This window comes from Passer domesticus, chromosome Z (assembly GCF_036417665.1).
Source record: "Passer domesticus isolate bPasDom1 chromosome Z, bPasDom1.hap1, whole genome shotgun sequence".
NCBI lineage: Eukaryota > Metazoa > Chordata > Aves > Passeriformes > Passeridae > Passer > Passer domesticus.
In genome coordinates this window covers 2,604,339-2,630,360 of record NC_087512.1, presented here as the reverse complement: position 1 = coordinate 2,630,360, position 26,022 = coordinate 2,604,339, and the positions used below count along the sequence as shown (strand labels likewise).

The 26,022-nt window shown below is 46.6% G+C and overlaps 2 protein-coding genes across 4 annotated transcripts in view; one reads left to right on the top strand and one right to left on the bottom strand.

Moving 5' to 3' along the window:
• ARK2C (arkadia (RNF111) C-terminal like ring finger ubiquitin ligase 2C) overlaps window positions 1-8,964 on the top strand; it is a 54,847-nt gene extending 45,883 nt beyond the window's left edge. The window contains exons 5-9 of one of the 2 annotated variants that reach the window (XM_064402815.1): window positions 945-1,049; window positions 1,573-1,668; window positions 1,910-1,993; window positions 2,846-2,952; window positions 4,080-8,964. In XM_064402815.1, coding sequence (XP_064258885.1) covers window positions 945-1,049; window positions 1,573-1,668; window positions 1,910-1,993; window positions 2,846-2,952; window positions 4,080-4,197 — 510 coding nt within the window. In that variant the 3' untranslated portion in view covers window positions 4,198-8,964. The remainder of the gene's footprint in view (window positions 1-944; window positions 1,050-1,572; window positions 1,669-1,909; window positions 1,994-2,845; window positions 2,953-4,079) is intronic. The other variant, XM_064402816.1, reaches the window with a different exon arrangement.
• LOXHD1 (lipoxygenase homology PLAT domains 1) overlaps window positions 8,958-26,022 on the bottom strand; it is an 85,525-nt gene continuing 68,460 nt past the window's right edge. Inside the window, exons 24-28 of one of the 2 annotated variants that reach the window (XM_064402813.1) lie at window positions 20,168-20,338; window positions 18,864-19,002; window positions 17,222-17,383; window positions 11,354-14,275; window positions 8,958-9,836 (exon numbers count right to left, since the gene is read on the bottom strand). In XM_064402813.1, coding sequence (XP_064258883.1) covers window positions 13,795-14,275; window positions 17,222-17,383; window positions 18,864-19,002; window positions 20,168-20,338 — 953 coding nt within the window. In that variant the 3' untranslated portion in view covers window positions 8,958-9,836; window positions 11,354-13,794. Of the gene's footprint in view, window positions 9,837-11,353; window positions 14,276-17,221; window positions 17,384-18,863; window positions 19,003-20,167; window positions 20,339-26,022 lie in introns of those variants that run through there. The other variant, XM_064402814.1, reaches the window with a different exon arrangement.

The window sequence follows — 26,022 nt, the reverse complement described above, 5'->3', positions numbered from 1 at the left end:
GCTATCTTTCTATCACCTGTCTTCTGCAAATCCCACTTATCTCCGGCCGTGGGAGGGAGTGTCTGAAAGGATAATGTTGCATCACTGCACTGGATTAGAGAAAGAAAAGAAAAGCTCAGCTGTTCTGGAAGGATTCGGTCCATTGCTTGCAGCACCACATTCACAAGCTGGTCTGCAAAACATGGGCAGGATGTGAGAGACTCAGTAGTTAATATTAATAATGTAATTAATACTGGAAGGGAACTGTGGTCTCCCAGGACTTTTTGTGTGCAGAAGGATTGGCAGTGGGTGACTGCTTTCCCTGGTGTCAGCCCCCAGGGCCATCCCTCATCAAGTCATTGCTCTCTACATCAGCTTTGATGCCACCTGTAAAGGTTTTGCATGACCTCTTGCACAGGTGGAGGTGGGATTGATGAGAAGACAGGCGGTCTGGGGTAATTTTGTACCCCTTCTGCTAGCACAGGGCTGTATTTGGAGCTAAGTAATGCCAAGCACTGCTAATCCTTAAAACATCCCCAGAAATGCCACAAGGGTGCTTTTTTCCTTGTGCTGTGTCAGACCCTGATACCTGCGTAGAAAAGCAAGCCTTAAAAAAAAAAAGAACCAAAGCTTGGATGAACAGAAATCCACCCATTTAAATGAAATAAAATTTAATTGTAATTGAATCCATGTTGGGAGTTTGGAACTACAATGCTATGGATGATACAGGAATTATTATAATAGACAGTTTATTTGGAAGGAGTGCATGCTCCTACATATCATTTCTTGGAAATGTATTTGATAAAACCTCATTTTTTTATTATCAAAAGGCTTAAATTGGTGAAAATGTCAATCTACTCTTTCAATTTGAATTTTTAAAGCATTAGATTTACATCAGGGCACACAAGGGTTTTCTGTAGGCAAGTATACAGGTGGCTTTATTTTTCCTCCCTCACTTTTTTCAGGTTGTTCATGAAATCAGAAATTACCCTTACCCTCAGCTTCAGCTGCTTGCTCTTCAGGGACTGAACCCAAGCAGGCACACGTCTGCTGTGCGGGAGAGCTATGAAGTATGTATCTGGGGACTGGAATTACTAATTTTTAAAGTGCTGTGAATTTATGCAAGCTCTGCTATAAAGCTGTAAGACTGTTTTTTGTGGTGTGGGTGTGGTGGTTGCGATGAGTCTTTCATCAATTTTAGTAATAACTGGGAAGCTATGGGGTTAAATTTAGTTAAAGATGGTTTACTCCAAGGTGCCTGGGTCTGGATTGGGTTGACTTTGGCTCCTTTCATTTGTGAACAAAAAGTGCTCCAGATCTATGGGGTTTTGTTTCCCAGCCTGTCAGATGAAGCTCAAACCCCATCCTCATTTGTGAAATATTGGATATCCAGCTCTTTGCCTCGAGCTCTTAGTTATTACCCCAAGTGCCAGGGATCAGATCCATCATTACAGCATGGCTGATTTGGGGTTGATGGCCATTTCCATTGAGGAGAGGAGGGAGCCTCGTTTGCCAGCAGGTATGGCTGTGTGGTGGCACCTGGTGCCTTGGGAGCAGTGGGGATGGCGCTTTCCTGATGTTCCTGTGCCGCAGGAGCTGCTGCAGCTGGAGGACAGGCTGGGCAGCGTGAGCCGGGGTGCCGTCCAGAACACCATCGAGAGATTCACCTTCCCCCACAAGTACAAGAAGGTGAGTGCCCCGAAACACGGCACGGCTGCCAGCCCCTCTCAGTCCGTGTGGGCACCGAGCAGGCAGAAGGAAGGACTTCGGTGGGTCACCATCCTCAGGGATGGCAAACTGGCACCATCCACCAAACCATGCCCCGCGGCGGGGGAGGAAGGCACAACCCAGCAGGGGTGCTTGGATATCTTGCGGGGCTCCCGGGGGCGGAAGCGGTGGCGTAGCTCAGCTGCCTGTTTCTCACTTCTAGGCTAGGAAGCTGCGGGCCAAATTTTCAAAAGGGTCTCAACCTTCTCCCACCCAGCGGGTGCAATTTCCCCCCTGTCTGCACCTGGTAAGAAAGTGCACACCACCAAGGGGGCTTCGTGCATGCAAACCTGCCCCGTTCTGCATGCCAGCGGCGCTGCCCCGCGCCCGCCGTCAGGGCGGCGGCTCCGCAGCCTGGGGAGCCTTGCTCTCCCCTGGCTTCACCTGGGGTGTCTCCTCTGTCGGAGCTGCCCCCCCCGCCCATGAGCAAACGGGCACATTTTTGGGTTGTGCTCAGTAGAAATTGGGAAGAATGCTTGTCTGGGTAGTAGTTTCTGGTGTTGGTCACTCCCGGCTGGAGGGTAGGGATGTTGCATTGCCCAGGCTGGAAGTGAGGTAACTCCTGCTGCACTTGTCTCTCATTGCATCTCCAGTGAGCCCAGGAAAAGGATATGAATAGGAATGGATGTGTGGGGAAAGAGAAGAAGGGGCAGCTGACAAGCTAAGCACGGCCCTGTGGTACAGCATGGGACTGGGCCAGTGGCCAAGCTGGCATGGGGCACAGTGGTTGCCCTTCCAGGCAGTGGTGGCACCGTGAGGTTTGGGGTCTCCCCAAGGAGAAGCCTCCAACAAAGGAGACTCTGGGGCCATCCCCACTGCAAGGAAGTGGTGGGGGCTGTATTAGGGCAGCAGAGGACAGGCTGCTCCTTGGGGTACTGCCAACAGCTTCACTGCCACCAGCCTCAGGAGGAGACATGCCAACCTGCAGCATGTTGGTGGCACACTCATCTCGCTGGCTGTTTTGGCTAGGTTGGCTTCCCCAAGCTGGAGGATCTGGCTGGTAGATGGAGATCTCATTATTTATCTTCCTGAAACTGCCCAGGCTTGGGAGAGCATTAGAAGGGCAAAGTCTAACCAAATGTCTTTAATCTTGCTGCAGAGAAGACCCCTGGAAGGCAAAGCTGAGCAAGACGATGGTGAGGAGTCAGACACTGACGAGAAATGCACAATCTGTCTGTCCATGCTTGAAGACGGAGAGGACGTCAGGTGAGATCCTTCCACCCCCTCCTCTACTTCTCAGTGCCAGCTGAGTTTTGTTTATTTGGATTAATGCAGCTGTGCCCTGGTGGGGTTGTCTCTGTTCTTGTCCTGAGAAACTCACCTGCGCTGTTGTGGGGTCTGGGAACCCAAATGCTTTGCAGATGGACATTGGTATGGCAGGAAGACAGGAAGAACCCTGCAGCAGCAGGGGCCAGGTTTTTATAGTGTTTCCTGGGTTTGGATCATCTGCTTTTAGGCTGTGCCAGCTGGCCAGGTGGCAAAGTGACAGAGAAGGGTAGGTTAGACTGATCTCTGACAGCCATCTGGAGCTTGGGTCATCAACACCTGAGCCTGACAGATGACCAAAATATGATAAAAGCAGTGTTGGTGTGAAGTCCAGGAGAGTTGGGCTTGTGTCCAAGACACAGCTGCTTTATTGTAGAATAAGTAGGATTACTTTGCCCACATGGTCACAGAGAACCATCCTCAGCCAAGAGAATTCCAGTTGTCTCTAGCAGACATCCCAGGCTGTTCGGATCTCTGCTTGTGACAGAGGATGGGAACAAGAAATTGCAAGGGGCTGACCTATCATGGCTGAAGGGACTGCAGGTGAGAAGTACTTAGGTCTGCTTCACATCCTTAAATTCTCAAGAAAAGCCCTGATCCTTTTGCTGTGGATTCTTGTGGTTCAAGGTTCCCCTGTATCACAGGGGCGATATGTGATGATGGCAGAGGTGATGTGGGTGAAACGTGACCAGGTTCCCTGGGGACACCCATGTAAGAACAGTGTGGCACCACCTGACTGCTAGTGTGGCACAGCCATGGAGAGCTAAGAGGGTTTGGAGTATAACCTCGCGCCTGAAAGATTAAAAATTAGCAGCCAACACAATTAAGAACTGGAACAACTCAATTCAGGATGGTGTGGGGGTTTCTAATAGGTCAATGAGCACACTATCTCCAGCCCACTGCCCTGTGTGAACTGGTGTGGCTGGGAAGGCCTGCAGGACCTTGGTGGCAATGGTGTCACCACAGCAGTGCTTCCAGTATTCAAACCAGCCCCAGATGCTATTTTTCAGCTCTTTTTGGTCCTGTGGACCTCCTCCATCCTAACAGTGGTGTTTTTCCCTCTGCAGGCGGTTGCCCTGTATGCATCTCTTTCACCAAGTGTGTGTGGACCAGTGGCTGGCCACCAGCAAGAAGTGCCCGATCTGCAGGGTGGACATTGAAACACAGCTCGGCTCGGACAGCTGAAAAGACTAGCTGGACACACCATTTTCCTTACCAGGTCGTATGGCCATAAACCCTTGCAGCGAAATTTTTTGCCTTCTGAGCCATTTGATTGAGAGGGGAAGTCTGCAGGCACGGTAGTGAGGAGAAGGAGGAGGTGACACAATATCTAGCAGTAGGAGATATTGCACATATACGCAGGATACAGGCCCAGTGGAAGGGAGCTGGCATTCCCGGAGCTCAGAGACCCCGTGCTGCAGAAGATTTTAGTGTTGAATATGAAGGAACTAGTTGTGGTTAGTCCGGCCTGTCAATCCTGCTTTTCATGGGGATTGTATATATACCTCTCAAATATGTAGAAACATGTTAGGGGTCCTTTAGCTATTTCTATGGATGGCAGCTGGAGCATGTTAGCTTAAGAAATGTTGTGTTTGATGCCCTACTCATCTTGTGGTGGACATGTTGCTGTTACCTAATTTGCACCAAATATTTTTTCATAGATTCCTTATTTTGGTGCCTGATGAATACATTGCAGAGGGGGAATAAAGAGGTCAAACATCCCCATCCTTGGGGTGGGGGAAAGAGGAGAAAAAGCAAAATCCTGTTTACAGTCAGAAGGGTTTGTGCTCTTTGCCTCAGCCGCGTGTGCTTCTTTCCCTTGCATTTACAGTGTGTTGCAAATTTAGAGAAGCTTAATAAAAATAAAAATTGGGGATAAAATGAACGAAGCAATAGGGAAAAGCTTCGTTCCTGCTTGTCTGCTGGTGCTGGACACTTTCTGTAGCGGCACAGTATTTGAGTAGATGCTGTTTCTTTGCTTTCTGTATTTTAACAAAGTAGCTTGTCATATCAAAATCCAAGGAAGTTCTGTCTACATGATTGCAATTGTCCGTGATGCTTTCTTCTGCGAGCTGTGTGGCGAGTTGGCTCCGCCAGCACTGCTCCAAAGTGATGGTTACGGGAGTCGGCGCCCACCGCTGTTCTTTGAGGTGTAACAACGCCGCGGAGGCGCCGAGAGGCGCAAAACGTTGACTCTCCTCCCATTGCCAAAGCATCTCTTGATAAGGCGGCAGAAGAAAACTCGATGCTCACAAGACACTGCTGAGACCACGAGCCCTGGGGCGCGGGAGGGGAAGGCAGGGTGGAGGTGGGGCTGCCGCTTTTGGGAGCCCGGCCGCGGAGCCGTGACCCCGACCATGCGCACCCGCGCCCACGTGGGCTTGTGTGCATGTTTCAGGCCCTACCCACAAGGAGTAATCAGTGGTTGTTAAAATGAAACTTAATCACATTAACACTCAAAACAGAATTAAGTGGTAATACCCAAAGGAGAGAGCTGTTGCCATCCATGCTCCCCCTGAAAAAGAAAGACCTCAGCACGCCAGCTGCAGGGATCGGGCGGAAAATCCTCGGGAAAACCGGCATTCACAACCAAAACCTGTAGTTTTCTTTTTGTTTCTCTTTTTTAAAAATTTTTCTTTCTTTCATACTAAGGGAGAAAGGAGCTGCAGAGAAGCAGCAGGGGAATCAGAAACATAATCTATTGAAAATGTTGGTGTGGTGGGAATGATTTCTGTCTCCCCTGAGCATATCTTTCACTGGAGAGAAATGCTCTCCCAAGTAGATTCAGTCATAAACTATCATCTGAGAAATTGCAAGATTCTCATGAGCTGTAACTGGAAAACACCAGCCTCAGAGGCACACAGAGATTTCCTTTTTTCCCCAGTGAGAGAGGAAAGAGAGGGAGGGAAGCCCCACCTGAGGGTGCAGGAGCCTCTCTCATTGTGCGCCAAAGCAGGTGACAGGGAGTAGAAGGGGAAAAATGGTGACATATAGGGAAGATGTAAGGCAGAAATTCTTGGCTGTGAGGGTGGGGAGGCCCTGGCACAGGCTGCCCAGAGAACCCTGGAAGTGCTTAAGGCCAGGCAGGATGGCATCTGGAGTGACCTGGTCTAGTGGAAGGTGCCCCTGCCCATGGTAGGGGGTTTGAAACAGGATGAACTTTAAGGTCCCTCCCATCTCAAGCAATTCCATGACTTTATGACACATCTGCCACCCAGCACAAGTGATGGCTTCCTGGGGAATGTGGTGGTCTCAGCCCTTATGTCCGTGTGTCAAGGAGTGGCCCATGGATACCTATGAGTCTTGCTCTGCAAGCATTGAAGCAGCATTACAAAGAATACTAATAATACTAATACCATGACAAGCAAAGCAAGGTTTTGGTGGTAAAATACTCTGCACAGGTTTGGTCTGCCGAGGTGTGACCTGTGGGGGAGAAGCAGGGAGAGCAACAGGGGGATTGATACCCCCACTGGGTGGGGAGGGAATGAGGAACGCTTCTGGACCATGTGTTTTCTTTTAAAGCCTATGAGAAAGTGTTACTATTTGCCTAATAAACAAGCACAGTTTTTAAGAAAAAAAATAAAATTGATCGAACTGTAAGAAAAACAAAACCAAACAAACAAACCTTTGATGAAGAAAAGCACCAAACTCCCATGGTCTCGTGTGAGTGACTGATCCCAAGGTGCGTGCGAATTTACAGTGTCTGGAGTTGTATCAGTGTGTCAGGTTCCTTTGCGTTTAGATAATTTGTACAAGTAGGTTGCGAGTTAGGATGAGTTTAAAAACAAAGCAAAACAAAACAAACATCATCAAAAATCTAGAAACAAAGCATCAATAGTTTACAGGGTTTTGTGAGTTTAAATGCCTTATATTTAACAATCATAATTTATGACTAACTTGTAGATATTGTGGGTTCTAATTTAATTATTTTTATAGTTGTTTTTTTGCATTTTTAATTATAATTTATTTATTTAGAAATTACTACTAATTTTTTTTATTACTCCTATTACCTCATTTTTGCATTGTTTCTGGGAATGGAATGCTTTGCATGCATCGGTACTTAAAATAAAATTAAACAGGGGATGTGGGGGGTAATGCTTATCTTGTCAAAAACAGAAAAAAAAAAGAGAAAAAAATCAGGGTGTGTGATTACAAACTGTATTACTGTGGTGCTGTTACCTTGGATACATTCCATAAAAATGCAAACCTTTGATTCTGTATGCTGTGACATAGTGGAAAACTGCAATATAGTGACTGTGTTTAGCACATATATATGAATATTATTTGCACTCATAATCAAACTCTGGTGATCCTTTCACTTGTGTCCTTGCACATTGAAGGCAGTTAACGAAGCTCTGCATAAACCAAAACGTTTTGGTTGTTTCTTGGTACTGCCCTGTCCCTGATGCCTCTGGTGATGCTGCTGCTGCTGCTGCTGCTGCTTGTGTGACCCTGCAATAACACCCAGCAGGCCCCCACTGCAAGGGGCAATGCATGCCTTTAGTGCAAGACTCTGCAAATTGTCTCAAAAGCCCAGGAAGTAAGCCCAGGTGTGGTGGCTTTGTAATTTTTGGCGTCTCAATTTGGCTCGGTTTGGCTCTTTTCACCTTCTGTGTGTGCACCCAGCTGGGGGGAAGGAGGCAATGGGGTGAGCCTGAGCTTGGAGGCAACAGAACTGAGGGATTCAATGCAGTTTTTAGCGGTTGACTTCTTTACTCAAAGGCTAGGAAGGCCCTGGCCCAGGGTGCCCAGAGCAGCTGTGGCTGCCTCTGAATCCCTGGCAGTGTCCAAAACCATGTTGGATGGGGCTTGGAGCACCCTGGGATAGTGGAAGGAGCCCCTGCCCATGGCAGGGGGTGGAACGAGATGAGCTTTAGGGTCCCTTCCAGCCCAAATTATTCTGTGATTCTGTGACAGCACGTCTAGCTGAGAGTGGTTGGGATGGACACGGGATCCATGAGCCATCTCTTTGCAACGCCTGCCATGGGCACTGGCTATAGCCCAGCTCTGACACACATGGGGCAGAACCGCTTAACATTGATCTGGACCAGTTAGCTTCATCCCTCCCGTCCAGGAGGGAACCTCAGTTTGGAGCTTTTTAATCCAGTGTAGAGCTGGGACCTGCCCCAGAGCCCTCCTTTCCCCAAGAAGGGGGTGAGCCCCAAAATGGCATGGCCAAGCATCCCCATCCTGCCATGGCTGTGCTGCTCTTGCAATGCATTGCCCTTTCCCCAAAGGCTCCTGAGTATCACGAGTTCCAGCTTTGGCAGAAGTTTAGAGAACCTCTGATAACATTTTAAGCTTTAAGCCATAACCATGCTCGGTCAGTGCAGACATTTAGCTGTGTACGGGCAGAAGTGGGGTTTGATGCATGTGCTCAGCCAGTAGCCATCCTCCCCACAAAAAGGCTTTGGATGAAATTCTCAGTTGGGTTAGAAAGGCACAAAATCACAGTACCTTAATTCTTTTCTCTCTGTCCCTTCAGGGTGCTGCGCTGCTTTGTTGACTTTGCCTTACCCCAGGTTTTAAACCTGTCTGTGTTTTTTACCTTGCTGCTCTGTAACACTCCTCCCCTGTAGCCTGGAGCTGTGATTTTGAGCTGTGTGGGGACTGGGGGGTTGGCTTTCCTGCCCCCCAAAGTCACTGCAAGAGGGACAAGCAAAACAAGGAGCGAGTAAACAAAACCCCCTCTCCTTTAATGACGCGGGCAGGTGAAAGGATCACCCACATTTTTGTATTCCTACTGCTGTTCTGTTGTGCTGTGCAACATTTTGCTACATAGACTATTTTATAGAAGAAAGCTAGAAAAATATTTATTATTAATATTAAAGCAATAGTGCATTGAAGAAATGGAAAGACATTAGAAATTGTGTAAATGCTTAGATTCACTTTTGGTGGACTTTTTGTACTTTATTTATAACTAATAAAACAAACCGCATTGCTAACTATAAACCTGTGCCACGCAGAAGCCACCTGGCAGGGTAATTGCTTGGTCTTTATTTATGATGCTTCATTATGCTCCTTTCTGGTGTCTTTGGGTTGGAATCAATTCTCCTTCCACTGCTTGTGTCTTTGATGTGCAGGAGAGCCACTGCTGGGGTATAAAATGCTCTGCCCATCTGGGTTGCAGAGGCTGCTGGTGGCTGAGACCCGTGGCAGAGCTGAGGTGAGGCTCTCCACGCTGGGCACGTTGCTCTGTGTGATGCCCTGTGGCACCAGTTTGGCCATCAGGTACCAAACTGCTTTCTAGAATTTCAGAAAATTGCCTATTAAAGGGAGATTTCTCCTCTAAACACATCACACGGTGCCTGTAAGGTATCTCTAGCAAGTCCTCCAGAGGTATCAGCAGGTTCTCTACCCTCTTGGTGGAGGACTTCCTTCTGCCTGTGTCTCTAGTTTAATAACTAAGGAAGGGGAAACTGACTGGAAGAAAAAAAAAATATCCCAAACCCTTCAAACCAATACAGGTACATTTTAGGGTATTTTCAGTCCTTTTTGCTACTCCAGTGGGTCATACACCCAATTTTGCATCCTGCAAAATCCATTCTGTACGTCCTTCCGTGCTTTTATTGTCTCCTACAACAAATGGTGCCAGTCTCTGCTCCTACCCATTCTTGATTCAGCTGCTCCTCCTGAAAAGCTGAGACCAGTGCCCAGCTTTGACTGTGTGATTAGACTAAATAAGCCTTGGAGACAAGTGGCTGCTGATCACAGAGATTTGGTTCCTGTAGCTGAAGGGAATTGCCGGCTCCTCCAGCATCCATCAAAACTGCATAAGAGGTGAACCGTGTTCACACCACACGAAGCTCTTGTTACAGGAAGCTCTTAGAAATTCAGAAAACAGAAAACAAGTTAAAAGTGACCCTCTGGTCCAGCTGGGGAAAATCTCAGTTTCTCGCTGGGATCCTGCTGATGTCCTTCAAAAGGGTGACGCCGCTGAGAGAGGTGCTGCAGATGGCAATCGGGCTTGTTTTGGAGCTGGAGCAGCAAAGGAGCTGCCACAATCTGATAACAGCCCTGCTGAGCACAGAGCCTGCCTGTCTGGGGAGGGAGAGGGGCTCTGGCCATCACGGCACGGCAGCACGGATTGGGATGCAACATCTTTATTCACCCCCAGCATCTGCTCTCACAGCAGTGCTCAGGATTGGGAAGTTGAGCCATTATCCAGTGTTTTGTGATGTCTAAATCTGCAGCTGGCCCAGAGGTTGCAGCTCAGAGTTGTACAACCCCATCAATAATTTTTTTCCTTTTTATTTTTAATTTTTTTTAAATTTTACCTGGTTTTTAGTTTAGAATGGGCCTCTAGACATAAGGAAGGGGTGAAGAAGATTATAAGATATTTTCTACATGCAGAATATGAGATACTTCACAACTCTTAGTCATTCCCCCTTCATGAACCTAGGGTTCACATAGGCATATGATGCTACCAAAATGCTTAGCAATTTCAATTAGCAATCTCAGTTTCATAGAGATGTGCAAATAATTCTCTGTGTCCTGCACCAAGAGGCAACCAGTTCTTCAGCATGAAACACTGCTAAGTGTTTATGCTTGTTTTCACTGGCAGCACCTAAGTGCTTTAGTAAACCTAAATTTGGTAAAGAGAGAACTTCATCAGAGTCCCAAAATGGTGGAGAACACAAATACAATGGGACAGCCATTGAAGACTCACAGTGAGTGCTACCAATCTTGTCCTTTGCTTTGCTTCTTATTGTTTAGGATGAAGGAATGTGCATTAAAATGCCACCAGTTAGGAAATAAAGTGGAAAAAAAGAAGGTTGTATCTGCCCAACATACCAGATTTGGGCTGCTTGGCCTTCACAGGAAAAGACTGACTAAGCCCTGCAAAAGGAACAGGACTAGGAAAATTTTGGCTTTTCTCCTCTCTAGATCTCCACTTGTCCAAGAATGTGTTGAATCTAGCAGCTTAACACAAATCCAGCTGTTGGAAAAACTCCACGCTTGCCTTATTACTTCTGCAGCAGCTGTTGTAGCAACAGAGGGATTCCCCAGAGCCAGGGTGGAGCTGAGCTTTGCTCTAAGGAGGGGCTTGTTTGAAGTCTTCAGTGGAAAAAAGCAGATTCTTTCATGCTTTGCCAAGGTTGCTTTCCTGGGAGGCAGTGTGGGAGCTGACCCTCTATCAGCAAACTCTCCTTGGCCCTTTTCAGGGCAGCTTTGCTTGGAGCTTTTGTGCTGAATAAGCCTGTCCAAGGATGGCAGGTGGCCTTGATGACAACCCAGGCACCTACAAACCCATCTCCACCTACACAGTGGCTTGGTCACCCTGAAGATGTTAATTCCTGCTTCAGCTGTGCCTCACCCCATGTTTCTAGCCAATTGTCACCTGTGATTATTCCCCGATGTGAGCACATTTCACATGTAAGGTAAGGATTTATCCTTCCTCCTTGTCCCAGGAAGGGATGGTGTGTGGGTCAGGATCTGCCTCACTGCTCCCCAGGGCTGGAATCACAGAAGAATCATGGAATCATAGAATCATCATGGGATCACAGAATGGTTTGGGCTGGAAGGGACCTCAGAAATTCTGTTCCCCCCTCCTGCCATGGGCAGGGACACCTTCCACTAGAACAGGTTGCTCCCAACCCTGTCCAACCTGGCCATGGAAGCAAGTGCCAGTGCAGTGGGTTTTCCCAGGGGATGGCAGGGGTTAAATTGATGCTCTAAAACCAGCTTTCCCCCACCCTGTACCAAGTTGGGGGTGACTGAAGCCAGCTGGAAATGCTGGTAGTGCAGCACTGTACAGGGACAAACTTCTATTTCACAGCAGCACACATTTGTCTGAAAAGGGGCCAAACCTCTTGACAGGAGAGTTTTTTTTTTTTCCTCCACATTGCTGGTTAAACTTGGGTGGGAGGGAATGCAGGGAGATCAAAAGCCTGACCCTTATTTTGCTTCAAACACCTACTGGGGAGCTGCAATGACACTGCACAAGAACAGCAAACCCAGATGCACCAGACTCCACTCATGGGACCCCCTGGGTATCCAGGGAGTCTGAACTCTATCCCAGCAGGATCCCAGGGATGCAATCAGACCCTAGCAATCACCTCCAGCCCTCCTAAGGGCTGTTCTGCTCCTCCTGTGAGCTCCCAGCTCCTTGCTAAGGGCTGGGCAGCACCAGTCTGCCATGAGGAGGGAGAACACAGCCAGCAAAAGTTGCTATTATTATTCCTCTCAGTCAGTAGCTGATCCCTGATGAGGTTGATTACTGGGCTCATTTAAGCAACTTGCTCTGCTCCAGAACCATCAGTTACCATAAAGGTTTCTAAAATGAATTAGTCTGGGCTATTATTTGTGAGCTGGCACAGACAGCCATGATATAAGGTCAAGTCTCTTTGGTGGTGCCTGATGTGGGAAACAGAAATCCAGAACTTCTCTGGAAGGGCTTTAGTGGGTTAACAGCTTTCAAATACCTCTGAGCAATCGACAGCATTTCCAAGATGCTTCTAACTCCTGTCTCAGCATCACCAAGATTTGCTGGGCCTCCTTTGTCCATGAGCAGTGAGGGACTGAGCAGTGGGACAGTTCTGCCTCATGGCCTGGCAAGGTCCCAGCAGAAGCATCATCCTCAACCCAGGAACTGGTGGGCTTAGTGGGTTGAGCCCACTCTTGACCCCTTTGATCCCAATTCATGCAAAGCTCTTGTTTAAAACCAGCTTCTGGGAGAGGGAATGTCCTCTCCAGGGTGGGCCAGGAGGAAGGCCATCATGTTTTTCCTTTTTCCTCCCAAGGATGGATTTTTCCCCCTTTTTCCTCCTAAGGGGGGGGGGGGGGTCCTGCTGTTTTGCACCCTAGAGAGAGAGACAGGGCTGCAGAAGCAATGATTTATGAACAGATTTTCTTGTTGGTACCTGTAGAGATGTGAGTGCCTGGGAAGAGCTCATTGACAGGAGCACTGGTCCTTACTGCCTCCGGGAAATCCCTTCTCAGCCACAGAAAAAGACAAAACAGCAATCCTTATTAAAGGGGAAAAATGTTAAAATGAATGGCAGTTGCTCTGAAACGGAGCTGGTATTCAGGCCATGTAGGGTATGATTACCCTGAGTCAGCTTTGAATATAGTTAGCACAGCTTCCTTGCTGTGGAATTGATTATCTGGAAGGTCTTTTGCACTGGCAGCTGTAACCATAGATCTCAGCTCTTGGCAGAGTTGTAGGAATTCAGCCAGGGACCAAAGTCTGCCCTGGGGGGTGAAAAAAACTCACAGGGTGGAAAACATCACACAGATCCCACTGCTTGAGACCTGGCTGGGTGGATGCAGACGCTCCCCAAACTCCCCATGGAATGTCCTACTGTGCCTGCTGTTTTTTGATGTGGTGTCCTCTGGAGATGTCCATATGTGTGTATGGCCAGAAGTGGGAAAAAACTGGGATCTCCAAGCTCAATTTTCATAAATAAAAGTGTCTCAATTCTCTTAACCTGTATGCTTATCTAAAAGTGGAGCCTATCAGTGGAGTAGATCAGTGGATTTTCTCAGCCATGTCAAGGCATAGCACTGAAAGCAGAACATTTGAGTGGGTAAAGGACAGTTTCTATCTCTGCTGGTTGTAGCTTTTAATCATAAGTAAGCAATAAATGTATTTATTTAATTAACAGTTTTATGTGCACCTTAAAAAAAAAGCAACATTGCTTTTACAAAATGTTAGCCCAGGAAGAATGTCTTGCTACTAAAAATCTCTCAATACAAAAGGCAGTGTATTAAAAAGTAAACGGCAATATAAAACAGTATAATGAGAAAAAAATATGCATACTGAAGGGACCACAACCCTCCTCAGTACCTAGGAAAAAGGTCCCTACAGATTAACCCATCCCCTCTATTCTCATCCAGCCACTTCCCACAGGGAAATATGGTGGTGACACCAGTGGCCGAGTTGGTGATCTCCACCCGCTCCACCAGCCAGCCCGGAGCCAGCCCGCTGTTGTCGTGCTCAATCCGCACCTTCTTCAGCTCCCCCATGTCCAGCGTTTCCAGGTAAAACCTGTTGGTTTTGCCTCGCTCGAAGAGGTTCCTGAACTTCTGCTTCAGTGCCCGCCTCCCCGAGTCCCCGTTCAGGCCGTAGATGGTGATGAAGACGTTGGCGTCGGTGCCCGCGCCCTTCTCGAAGCCTGTCACCACGATGGTCTCGTATTTGACTGGCACCAAGCTCCGGGCCTTGCTGGCGAAGCTCTCGGTGACCTTGGCACACTCGAAGACTTTGTAGTCTCGCCGCTTGTAGCGCAGAGGGATTTTCGCGTTGCACCTGAAGTAGTACCTGCCCCGGGGAGTAGCGGGCAGGTTAGTGGCATGGACGGCCAATTTGTGAGGCAAATGTGAGGGAATTGTGGAATTGTTTGCGTTGAAAAAGCCTTCTGGGATCATTGAGTCAAAGTGCTGCTCCCCCCCAGCACTGCCAGGCCCACCACTGCCTCATGATCCCAAAGTGCCACATCCACATGGCTTTTAAATCCCGCCAGGGATGGGGACTCCACCATTGCCCTGGGCAGCTGTGCCAGGCCTGGACAGCTCCTTGGATGAATAAATTTTCCATAATATCCAATTGAACCTTCCCCTGGCATATATTGAGACCATTTCCCCTCCTCCTGTCCCTGTTCCCGGGACCCCCCCGGCTGTCCCCTCCTGGCAGGAGCTGTGCAGAGCCACAAGGTCCCCCCTGAGCCTCCTTTGCTCCAGGCTCAGCCCCTTCCCAGCTCCCTCAGCCTCTCCTGGGGCTCCAGCCCCTTCCCAGCCCCGTTCCCTGCCCTGGACACGCTCCAGCCCCTCAGTGTCTCTCTTGTGCTGAGGGCCCAGAGCTGTCCCAGCACTGGAGGTGCCTCAGCAGGGCCAGCACAGGGGACAGGCCCTCTCCACATGAACCACGTTGTTGTACAAACATGAAGCCAGCAAGTTCAGAGTGTGAATTCTACTAAATTGCCCAGTGTTAATGCTGTTTCAGCACTTTCCCCTCTATGTACCAGAACTTGAATATTTCTCTATAGAAAGAGAGCCACAATGGAACTTTGTAAATGGAAAAATCTGACCTCTCCCCACACAGCTACAGACACGCTGCACATGGGAAGGGTCTGTGTGGCTCTTGTCACCTCTTCAGCCTGTGCAATGGCATGACCAGTTCCACACCCACCAAGGCAGGGCAAGCAGTCAGACCCAGAGATAAAGCAAGAAAAAGGCATAAAAAAAAGGACCGGGAAAGATGGAGGAGGTTTAAGTCTCCCCCGTCCTTTTTGGATCACCCATCTCATCCTTAGCAGGGAACAAAAAAAGTGGGAAGACAGGAATGATAGGTACCAGATGCCGACAGCCCCTGTCTCTGCAGTGCTGTCTCTGGTGATGTGCGGGGAACACCGAGTGCATCCATAAATTGCCTCGTAGCTGGCACACAGCCAGGGGCTGGAGCACTCTGCTTTTAATGATGTATTTCATTTCCAGTGATGCAGATCAGTTCCAAATGAGCTTCTCCCCCTTTTCCCACCTTCACTGAACTGCAGCAGGTCCTCCTGAATGGAGTGTGGCTGGATTGCAGTGCATGTGTAAAATAAACACCTGGAGGAAGGGTTACTGTGAGTCCAGCTGTATGGTGTTTCTTAAGCACTTCCTATACTCTTGGCATTTTCTGCAGCCAAAGCAAAGCACTTATTCCCTGGAAAGAAGCTTTGTAAATGAGAAATTCCAGGGGGAACAAAATTTTATGCTCAGGGGCAGAAAAACTGTATGAAAGTGATGATGCCCAGTGCTGTAGATTGATTTATTCAGCTGCGTAATATCTCATGGTCTGGAAGTAAAATGGTGCATGCCAATCTTCACAAGGGGCAAAAAGAAAAAAAAAAAAAAAAAACAAACAAAAACCACCTTTTGTAGCCCTGGAATATGCAAGAAAATCTTTGAAATCTTTTTACATGCTAAGAAAGGAAAAAAACTGATGTAGTTCAAAACTATTGCTGCAAAAATCTGGGAACTCTTTAAATTTGGTCTTTGGCTTGTCTGGGTAGGTTTTTTGATATTTGGGATGGGTAATACCTTAAGTGAGAGCTTGTTCTCATGGTGCAAATTCTTCAGTTGCTTGTGTGCACAGCAAACATCACTGTAAAGTGTTGCATCTGCAGAGCTGGAGCCCTGCTCCAGTGCAGGGACAGACTGCAGGCTTTACCCATGCCTTCTGGCTGCCCTCTTTAATTTAAAACAATCTTTAAAAAGTGGGATTTCACGAGAAAACCTTTGGCCCCTTCACAGCACACTGTCCCAGCAGTTTCAGCGTGCTCCCAATGAGTTCAGTGCACAGATCTGATTGCACAGCTGGACTTAGAGGGTTCCAGGCTTTTCCCCACCAGGAGAAAAGAGCATGTTTTAGTATGCAATTGACTGAGTTTTCATTCAGCAAATATTATTAAGGCTCTTCAGTTGGCTGATTAATTTGCTAGGAGAGACTCTTAGCTTCTAAAAAAAAAAAACCCACCACTTCAAGGATTTCTTCTTAAACACTCAATTGTCTCAGCTGGAACGAACTCCTTGTAGTTAAATTCTTTAGCAGCAATGGAAATATCATGGAGAAGAGAAGAAATCCACAATTAATGTCATGGATTGTTTTACTGAAGTGCAGTTTGTTCTGCAAATGGGTGATCTCCTCTGTTCCTGCACAGTCCCTGTGGAACCTGCTCCCCTTCCAAAGATGGGACTCAGATCAAAGTGTGCATGACCTGACCATGCTCAGGGATCTTCAGGTATGCTTGAGCTGCATGACTGCAACCTTTCCAATCATGTGTGACTTTTTGGATCAGACCAGAAGCATTTCTTATCCAAACTGGTCTGAATCAGAGCCTCAGCCTTTGTCTTACTCTCCTTTCCAGGAAATCTTTCACAAGACTTACTTAAAGAACAGTTTGTGCAGAGTATCCTACAATTAAATTTCAGTGACTCTGATTATTTTCCATAAGGTGAGACATCAATTCATCCTGGCTGTGAGATTCACTCCAGACAACTTGTTTATAAAGTTACCTGTGCATGCAAATACTCTCTCTAACAATTCAGAAATTGTGCAGGCAAGTCAGACAAAGACGTTTTGGACCCGACACACCAAACTACATAACAGAAAACAAGAGTTTCTGTTATTTCCTAAGCCTGAAATGCTTCAGCAGGATGTGTGCAGGGCTGCTCAGCTCCCCCATGTCCTCCCAGGGCAGCTCCTTGCAGATGAGAAGACACTTACTTGTTGCAAAGCTCCATCTCTGTCACAATAATCTCCTGGACATGCCAGAAGACATCAGCTTTTGCAGATGACTTCTTCCCATCTTTTGGACAGTGACCAACACAGATGGCTGCAATATCACCAACGTTCTTTGAAGAAAACTGGAATGTGTCAGTTGCTCCCCTACAGGAAACAGGGAGCAGTTTCAGCATCCTAGAGGCTGCCAGTGACTTGCCTCATACGGACAGTAAGTAATTTGCACATGGCTATGGAAGATAGAAGATAAGCCTTCATTTACAGTCATTTGATTTAACCTACAATCATTCAACACAAAGTATAATTTCCATATTTAAATTTAGTATTTTCTCTGATTAGGGGTGACACTTTAAATTGTTGCCACTAGGACTTTCTAGGATAAACTTGAGCTGTTCCACATACAAAATCAATTTGCCTCATTATAGATAAAGCTAAAGAATGACTAATTTCCCCTCCAGCACTTATTCATTCATTCTTGACAGATACTGTATCTGTTACACATCTACCCACCATAGCTGTTTTAAATTTGCTAGTTGAGCCACCCTTCCTGAAGCTCAAACTGGAAATAGCTCAGAGGAACAATTAAATCACAGAATCTCAGAATGGTTTGGGTTGGAAAGAACCCTAAAGATCATCTAATTCCAAACCCCTGCCATGGGCAGGCCTGATAGGTTTCTGACAAAGTGTTGACTGGATTCCTGTTGTGTTCCTTGAGTATCTCTTGGGTTCATTTCCTTGGACTGTCCCTTGGTCCCTCCAAGGACAGGTTGTGCCTAATGGAGAGGGGTGTCTAACTCCCCCATAGGCAACATCAGCTCAAGAAACTCTTCCTGTTCTTTCATATTTCATGTGATGTCACAGTCAGTCATATTGTGTTCCACATAAGCCAGAATTTCACCTTCCTTTACCAGAAAAAAACTTTAGTCGCTGCAAAGCAGCAGAACATCAGCAGTGCCCATGACTTTGATGAGGTCCTGTCTCCTAAGGGTGTGCCCTGTCCTTAGACAAGCAGAAAACCCTGCTCACACCTGGAGCACTTTGGTCCCACGTGGGAGAAGGAACACGCCCCCTGTTCCATGGATGTGCCTGCAGCAGGAGGCTGATTCCTGCCTTTCCTCACACCACAGTGATCTCACAGCCTGACCCCCTCAGATCCGTCTGCAAAGTCAGATCTGAGCAGCTCTGACAACATCTAGCCTCCAACTATTATTACTTTCTCTCTGATTCCCACTCCCAGTGAGATGCTGTAAAAGGAACTAAAACCACCTCCAGCTTCCCTCTGCTCCTCCCAGCTCAAAAACCACACAGCTTCCCTGGGGGTTTGCCAGGAGCCTCTTTGTATGTACAGATACAAAAGGACACACACACACACACACACACATGCAAAATCTACATTTCCTTTTGCCAAATACATTTTTCTGCTGTTCTAAAACCTACTCTGTGGCTGCCCACCAGAAACTCATTTGATATCTTCCCTGTAATCCAAGTGGGGAGCCATGAAGCTTTTTGGAAGGGGGGTGAGAAGCAGCATGGTACAAACACAGCTCCCTATGGCAAGAAGAGGTGGGATTTGTGGAGGACACACAACGGGTGGGGAGTTCCTCTGGCCCACCATCCTGCTTACTACCTTTCAAATCTCCTTTTCTTGGAAGAGTTTTCCATAAGGAATTCTTTTGAGCGGCCCATTTTCCCTTCCAGGATGATCCAGATGTTTTCCTTCGTATCTGCATCCTCTCTGTCGCTGGTTACTGTCTCAATCTCATAGGCTTCAAAGCATAATTAACACACACGTTAAACAGAAAAGGAAGAGCAGATGGCCTGCAAGATCTCTTCATTTGGCTGTCACTTTGCTTAAAACCCCCTTTCCTAATATTTATCACAGCCCACAAGACAGCAAGCATTTGCAAAATAAGGGTGGAAGCACACTGAAAACTGTGGGACTTTTGACTTCTGAGTGGTTTGGGATAGATTACATGAAAATATGAGTCCTGTTCAATTGGGTAGCAAGAATAGATTGAGTTATTCTTAGGATCATAGAATATTCTGTGTTGGAGGGACCCACAATGATGATTGAGGTCCCTCTTGAACAAGCTGTGTCCAGCTCCATGCTGTGCTAAGCACTTCATCTGAAACACAGCCCGAATCCTCCATATTTTCTTTTATTTATTTTTTCTTTTTTTTCTTTCTTTCTTTTTTTTTTTAATTTGTGTCACCATTCCTATCAGAGTGAGGGTGTCCATGCACGAACAGGATGTGCTCAGATGCTGTGGTGGCTGTAAGTACCCAGAATGGCCCTCACCAGGCTGATTTTTTTTCAGGGGCAGAGCACAATCATGGTGAAGTAACGTGATTATTGTCTCCCCAGGATTCTCCTGAAGAAGAGCACTGGTGCAGTGGCTCTTGAGATGGACTCTGTATATCCTCAGTGTGGTTAAGTAACTCTTGTTGGCTGAGTCACCCGCCACATCAGACAGCAGTGTAATTACCTTGGGCCCAGAGGGATTACCCAGAGCAGATCCAGGGCTGTGGGCTGTTAAACTCAGCTTTATGTTCAGCTGGGACACTTAAGCTCATAGCCCAGAACCAGTTAAGGAGGAAGCTGGAGCTATGTTACTTACCAAGCTTTAAGGACTGAACTTATTTTCCACCTCAGAGGCTCAAGCACTTTGCTTCTAATGAGATCATATCCATGTGTTCTCATGGCTTACTGATGGACTGAACCACTGCAGATGGGTCCCTCTTCAGTTTCAACCCAGAATGAGATCTTTTTCTTCCTCACAAATCCTGTTTAATTTCTTTCTTATCCCAGAACTGCACTATTGAACCGAAGTATACACGAAATATCCTCTAAAGCCTGCATGGCTTGCAGGAGATGTGGTCTATGACCTCTGAGGTCCCTCATGAAATGGCACGAGAGCACTCCAAACTCACCAGTCCGTTCCTTCAGTTCCAGGATGTCGTTGTTGGCACAGGCCAGCTCCCTGATGAGCTGCCCATCATCCTCCCCTTTAGCCAGCCAGCGATCACACTGGAAACGAAATGTCTTGTCCATGGCAGAGTCCATCACATCAATGTATTCCAGGTGCCAGCCTGGGGCAATTCCTGGTAAAACAGCAGCAATATAAAAGGTCTGAATGTTGGCACATAGGAGGGGAGGTACCTTTCCTTTGTAGCTCTACGTTGTTGCTATAATTCATGGAATCAAGGAATGGTTCAGGTTGGAAGGCACCTTTGAAGGTCAGCTCTCCTGCCACGGGCAGGGACACCTTCCACTGTCCCAGGCTGGTCCAAGCCCTGTCAAACCTGGCCTGGGACAGCCATGGCTTTTCTAGGCAATCTGTGCCATAGCCTCCCCACTCTCACTGTAAACATTTTTTTTCCTTATATATCTAATCTAAATTGACTCTCTTCTATTTTTAAACCACCCCCACTTCCCTGTTGCAGCAGGCCCTGCTAAAACATTTGTCCCCGTCTTTTTTATAAGCACTAAGGCAGGGGTTCTCTCCTCTTTGGATTTGAAGTCAGAATGTAAAGTACAACTTCCTCCTTTAGCCCTGCCAGCCAGTACATGCAAGGAAACTTCCCAATCCTTGCCAAGGAACAAGGGCAAATTAATGAGTGCTGGGACTGGGTGTGAAAACAGGACAGAGTAAAGTGATGGATGTTCCAGCATGGGTGACCAAATCACTTCACATTTCCCTTGGGGCCTTCTGAGAAGCCACAGCACCTTTTTAGCTTGCTACTTTGTTTGCTTGGTTTGTTTTTTTCCCCATTGGAAAAGCAACTTGAAGATGAAGAAAACAGCATTTGAGAATGTTTTCCTGATTTCTTTGTTAAAATCTCAGGAACACTTGTTGACCTCAGTGGGGACAGGAGGTTCTGACAGTTTTGCTTTCAAGTCCTGCTATTAGTCAGACAAAAAAATGTTATGTTCATGATGAGACATATCTGCTCACTTATTATGTACATCCTGGAGAGATTAAACAGCTCTTGCTCTTCCAGGAATTCAGTGCCGTGTGCCTATTTCCTACATTTGCAAAAATTAATCCTCATTTTCCCTGAATAGAAAATGATGGTACATTTTTTGAGTTATGTCAACAAGTTACCCTTCTCCTGTGGACTGTGAGCCTCCACACCATGCGCTGGCAGTTCTTTACCAGCCTCACAGCCATTGCTGTTTTGTACTTTGGCTTCCTGAGTCTTCTCCAAGTAAGGAGATTAAACTGTGTGCTATGCAGCACAGAACCTCCACCAACACCGCCACTCACCCCTTAAATTTCAGGGGCACAGAACTGCAAAGTCATTGTGCCTGGAAGGTTCATCTGTAGAACATCTTGCTTAGGGCAAACTCAGCTAAAGCAGGTTCGTCAGGGCAAGGTGTGGCCAGGTTTTTAATATCTCCAAGGATGGAGATTCTACAGCCTCTCTGGGTGGCCTGTGCCAGAGTCTGATTACCCATGCAGGGAAAAAAGAAAGCTTTCTTACTTATTTTAAATGGAATTTCCTATATTTCAGTTTGAGCCCATTCATTCTTGTCCTGTCACTGGACACTGGTGACAAGAGTTTGGTTCCATCTGCTTTAATTTTACAGGTTGCCCAGAGAAGCTGTGGCTGCCCCTGGATCTCTGTAAGTGTCCAAGGCCAGGTTGGACACGGCTTGGAGCAAGTTGGGATAGTAGAAGTTGTCCCTGCCCATGGCAGGGAATTGGAACACAATTGTCTTTAAAGTACTCTTTCAACCAAAACCTTTCTGTCATTCTACAATTCTGTGAAGTTTTCCAGGGCTCCCACAGTGATTTAACTGGAGCAACTTGCTCTTTGGGGCTGTTTTGGAAATTTATTCTGCACATGTTGGCAGTGTCAGCTGTTAATCTTTTGGTAGGATCTTTTCCATTTAAGTTCAATGAACATCTCTGCAGGATATTCAGGAGGCTGCTCTGCTTCCATCAAAACTTTACATTGTGACAACAGTAGAGCATGAAAGAAAGAAAACATGCCTTCCTTCTGCAGTCAGAGATGTCAGTGCCTGCAGACCAGGATGGAATAAATTGTAGATCTCAGCCGCAAGCAAGCAGGATGATGGGGGTCAGGATCAGTGCTAAGCAGCAGTACCAGAAAGGAGACTGGGTGAGATGCACATGCCCTCCTCCCTCTTCTCCAGCCTGGAGCAGGCAGCCACACTCACCAAGAAGCTGCAACAAATTCCTGCTCTTTTATCAGAGGCAGAGATGGGACAGACCTGGCTTTCCTGCAGATGTTGGAGCTGAGGACAAAGCCAGCTCCTCCCCACAAAGATGCTTTTATCAGCTCTGGGCTATTTAAAGAGCAAGTGCTGAGCTCTGTCAGGGATCAGCACTGAAAAGCAAATGCCAACAGGGTGTCCCTTACAGCACAAGGGTACATAAATCAAGGAACTGGATAGACAGTCCTAGAAAAATGGTACAGCTTGCCCTAAACATCCTCCTGTCTGCTTTAAAGAAAAAATATTTCTCTTCCCTCTCAGAGAGTGAAGAATTTGCCTTCTCTCATTTTCATTCCTGATTGTTGGTGACATAGACTATGAGACCTGTATTTGGATCTCTAAATACTTTTCATTTCTAGGAGAAATAGCTCACCCCAGGTGAAGGCTGTACTAGATACATCCATAACAGCATACTCCCACCCTGTCCACGTTCCATGGTGCCAGGAGTGGTGTCACATCAATAGTTTCATTGCCACAGCATTAAACACCATCTAAAAGCTGATGTGGAAATGGAAGGGTTGGTTCATGTCTGACAAGTGCATCCTGTGCTACCAGAATTTTTTTTTTCTGTTTTGTTGTTGTTTTTGTTGTTTCAGATTGGGAAAGTATTTATAAAATTCTTTTTTGCATTGGTATGGGAAAGAAAACGGAAAGGCCAGTGATGCACAGAGTCTAAATCTGAGACTTTGCTGGGCTGGCTCTGTGTGCTGGGCATCACGTCAGCAGAAGGAGAACAAATCATGTTTGCAGATCTGCTTTCCAGGTCATGAAATCCTGGTTTCAGGCTATTATCCCGTTTACCCCTTGTGATCCTCTGTGATTTTTGCAATGGGCTCAGAGATTCTACAGCACCTAAGCAATGATAGGAAAGGAAATTCCTACCCCAGAGTCACCAAATCCACAGCCCAAGCTGGTTTATAGAGCAGCATAAGCAAAAGAGGAAGGGGAGTCAGAAAGGTGATGTGAATATAGGCGTGTGAAGACACTTTCCCAAATCCTGACCACTGCTCACACAGCCCGGCTGCAAGGAGAAACTGAAGGATCACTGCAGCAGTGGCCCATCAGCCTTTCCCCTGGACACTGTCCCTGATTCTGATCCACAGAGCCAGAGCTGCTCCATCCAGAGCTGCTTTGGGTGATTGCAGAAACAACAGAGCAGGCCTGCTTGTGTCCTGTTGACACCTCAAGCAATAGCACTGGGAAAACAGTAAAACAAGGGCTAAGAAAAACATCATCTGCACAAATTTCTGCCCTGACCCCAGTACAAACCAGGACCACTACATTTGCCTCCATTAATGCTTTGGGGCAGAAGGGAGGAAGTGCTCATATCTGAGTAGTTCCTGCCCGATTATTCATCCCTTGGTCTTTAAAATAATTTGGCGAGCACTGTGCCTTTGTGAAAGGTCCCCTACCACCAAAACAAGTGTACAACATTTGTAACAAAAGGTATTTCACCCCAGGCCTCATTTTGCTGCCATTGAAATCCCCAGCAACAAACCTGCCTTAATAAAACCCATGGCAGTGCCACATAGGCTCCTTAATGGTCTGCAGCTGGAAGTGACATTTTCAATAGCATGCAAAACATTTCAAATGTAATTAGAGGAAGAGAAGAGCTTTGGGGAAAAAAGAATCACTTTGCTTGCTTGACTCTGTATAATTTAGTGTGATCTAGGGAAATGTATTCTGTTCCCCAAATGTCCTTATCCAAAAGAGCAGTTATTTATCTCGTTTATCCTCTTTCCTGAAAGGATGCAAGCTGGTCATTGGGGGATTCTGGACAAGGACCACCTGCAAGGCCCTCACAGGACCTTCTTTCCTTTTCCCCAGGTGATGCTGGAAGTCTGTGCTTTCCTGACATTGGACAGGTTGGATTGTAGGCTTCTTGTCATCTGTTTCTGAAGTGATTAGCACAATTGAGCCTGACTGTAGAAGCGCAGATGAAACACAGATAATGACATTACTGCTTCATTTAACTAAAACCCCAGCCTGCAGCACCAGAAGATTTCTTTGCCTCTCTCAGGAACAGCCACGACTTGCCTGTACTCACCTCTGGAATATTAAGCTATTCTGACACCTGCAGAAACATGGGAGGATGGGAGAAAAAATTGGGGTGACACAAGTGTGGTGGGTTCACTGCTCACCAGGCACCTGGTCCCTGACCTTGCTTTGGTGAATATTAACTATTCCTGACAAATAAAGACCTGATGGGCTCAAATCTGCTGTCAGAGCCACGTCCACGCTTGGACATACACACATCCATGGAAGTCTCCACTTTTCCCAACCATATTCATTGACTATCTTCTCTATCCCTTAACTTTCTGTAGCAATATCTCTTCTGTTTGGTTTTGGAAGCAGCTGATGTCTGATCAAGGATAATAGTAGTCATTACTGGTGCTTATGTTTCCACAGGAGTAAAAAAATCCCTCCTGCTAGGGACATTGACTGCTCAAGGGCCAGTGAAGAATTGCTGCTGCCAAGCCATTCACAGCCACCAACCAGCACTCCTATTAACTGCTTTTTTAATTTATTTATATTTAAAAATTTTCACATTTTCTGAAACATGAAGTAACGACCACAGCACAGACAGCTCATCAGCCTTGCACCCTCTGACATTTTTTCTCCCCTGCCTGGTTAGGAGAGCATTCATCCCTAGAGCCCACCTCATGAGGCATCACCCAGAAAGTGGTGGGAGTTTTGATAGCAGCTTCAAATCGCTAGAAATGGAGCGTTAATTGTGAGGTGTTAAAATCATAGCATCTAGCTGTGCACCAGTACATCTCAAAACACTCTAGGAAGGTGAATAATTTTTATCCCTAATTTACATAATTGAAAATGAGGTACAGGGATGTGATTTACGCAAGGTCATTCAGCAAGCCAGTGGCAGAATAAAAATAGATCCATTTTGTTGTACATCTCTCCTTTAGGATCATGTTTGTTCACATCACAACATTTCTCATCAGGGCAGACAGGCAATGCAAAAAAACCCCTCACAATCTTTGAGAAAGCAGAAGATTAACACTTGGGATAGTTTTAGAAAGTAGGTGCCCTGAGGCCCCTCTCCTCTGTTGTCTCTGTAACTTGTTCAGAGTTCAGGATTTGACTCAGGTCGAAACCACCCATAAATTACCCTCAGACACACCCCACTCCTCCAGCCCTCCACATCTTACAGATGAACTACTCCTGTGCAAAAACACTTAACAACTCAGACTGGAGATGGAACAATTTCTCAGATTTTATTCTTGTGATTGAAGGAAATTTTGTATTTTATAGAGGGATACTTGAAGCAAAAGCTTTTAACAAGGATGCAGGATAATGTGTCCCCAAGAGGAGCAAAGGAGGCCTGTAGAAAAGAGACGCTTTTAGAGAAATGATAATTCTAAGGCTACATCTGTCCTTTTGGGCTCCTTCTGAAAGGTTCCGCAATTCACAAGATTGGAAAGGAATGAATGCACAAGGTCAACACCAAAGTCTTCGTGTTCTCTGTGGGTCTGCTATTTTAATTCCTTACATCTTTTTTTTTCTGCTTCATGTCACTTCTGAACTA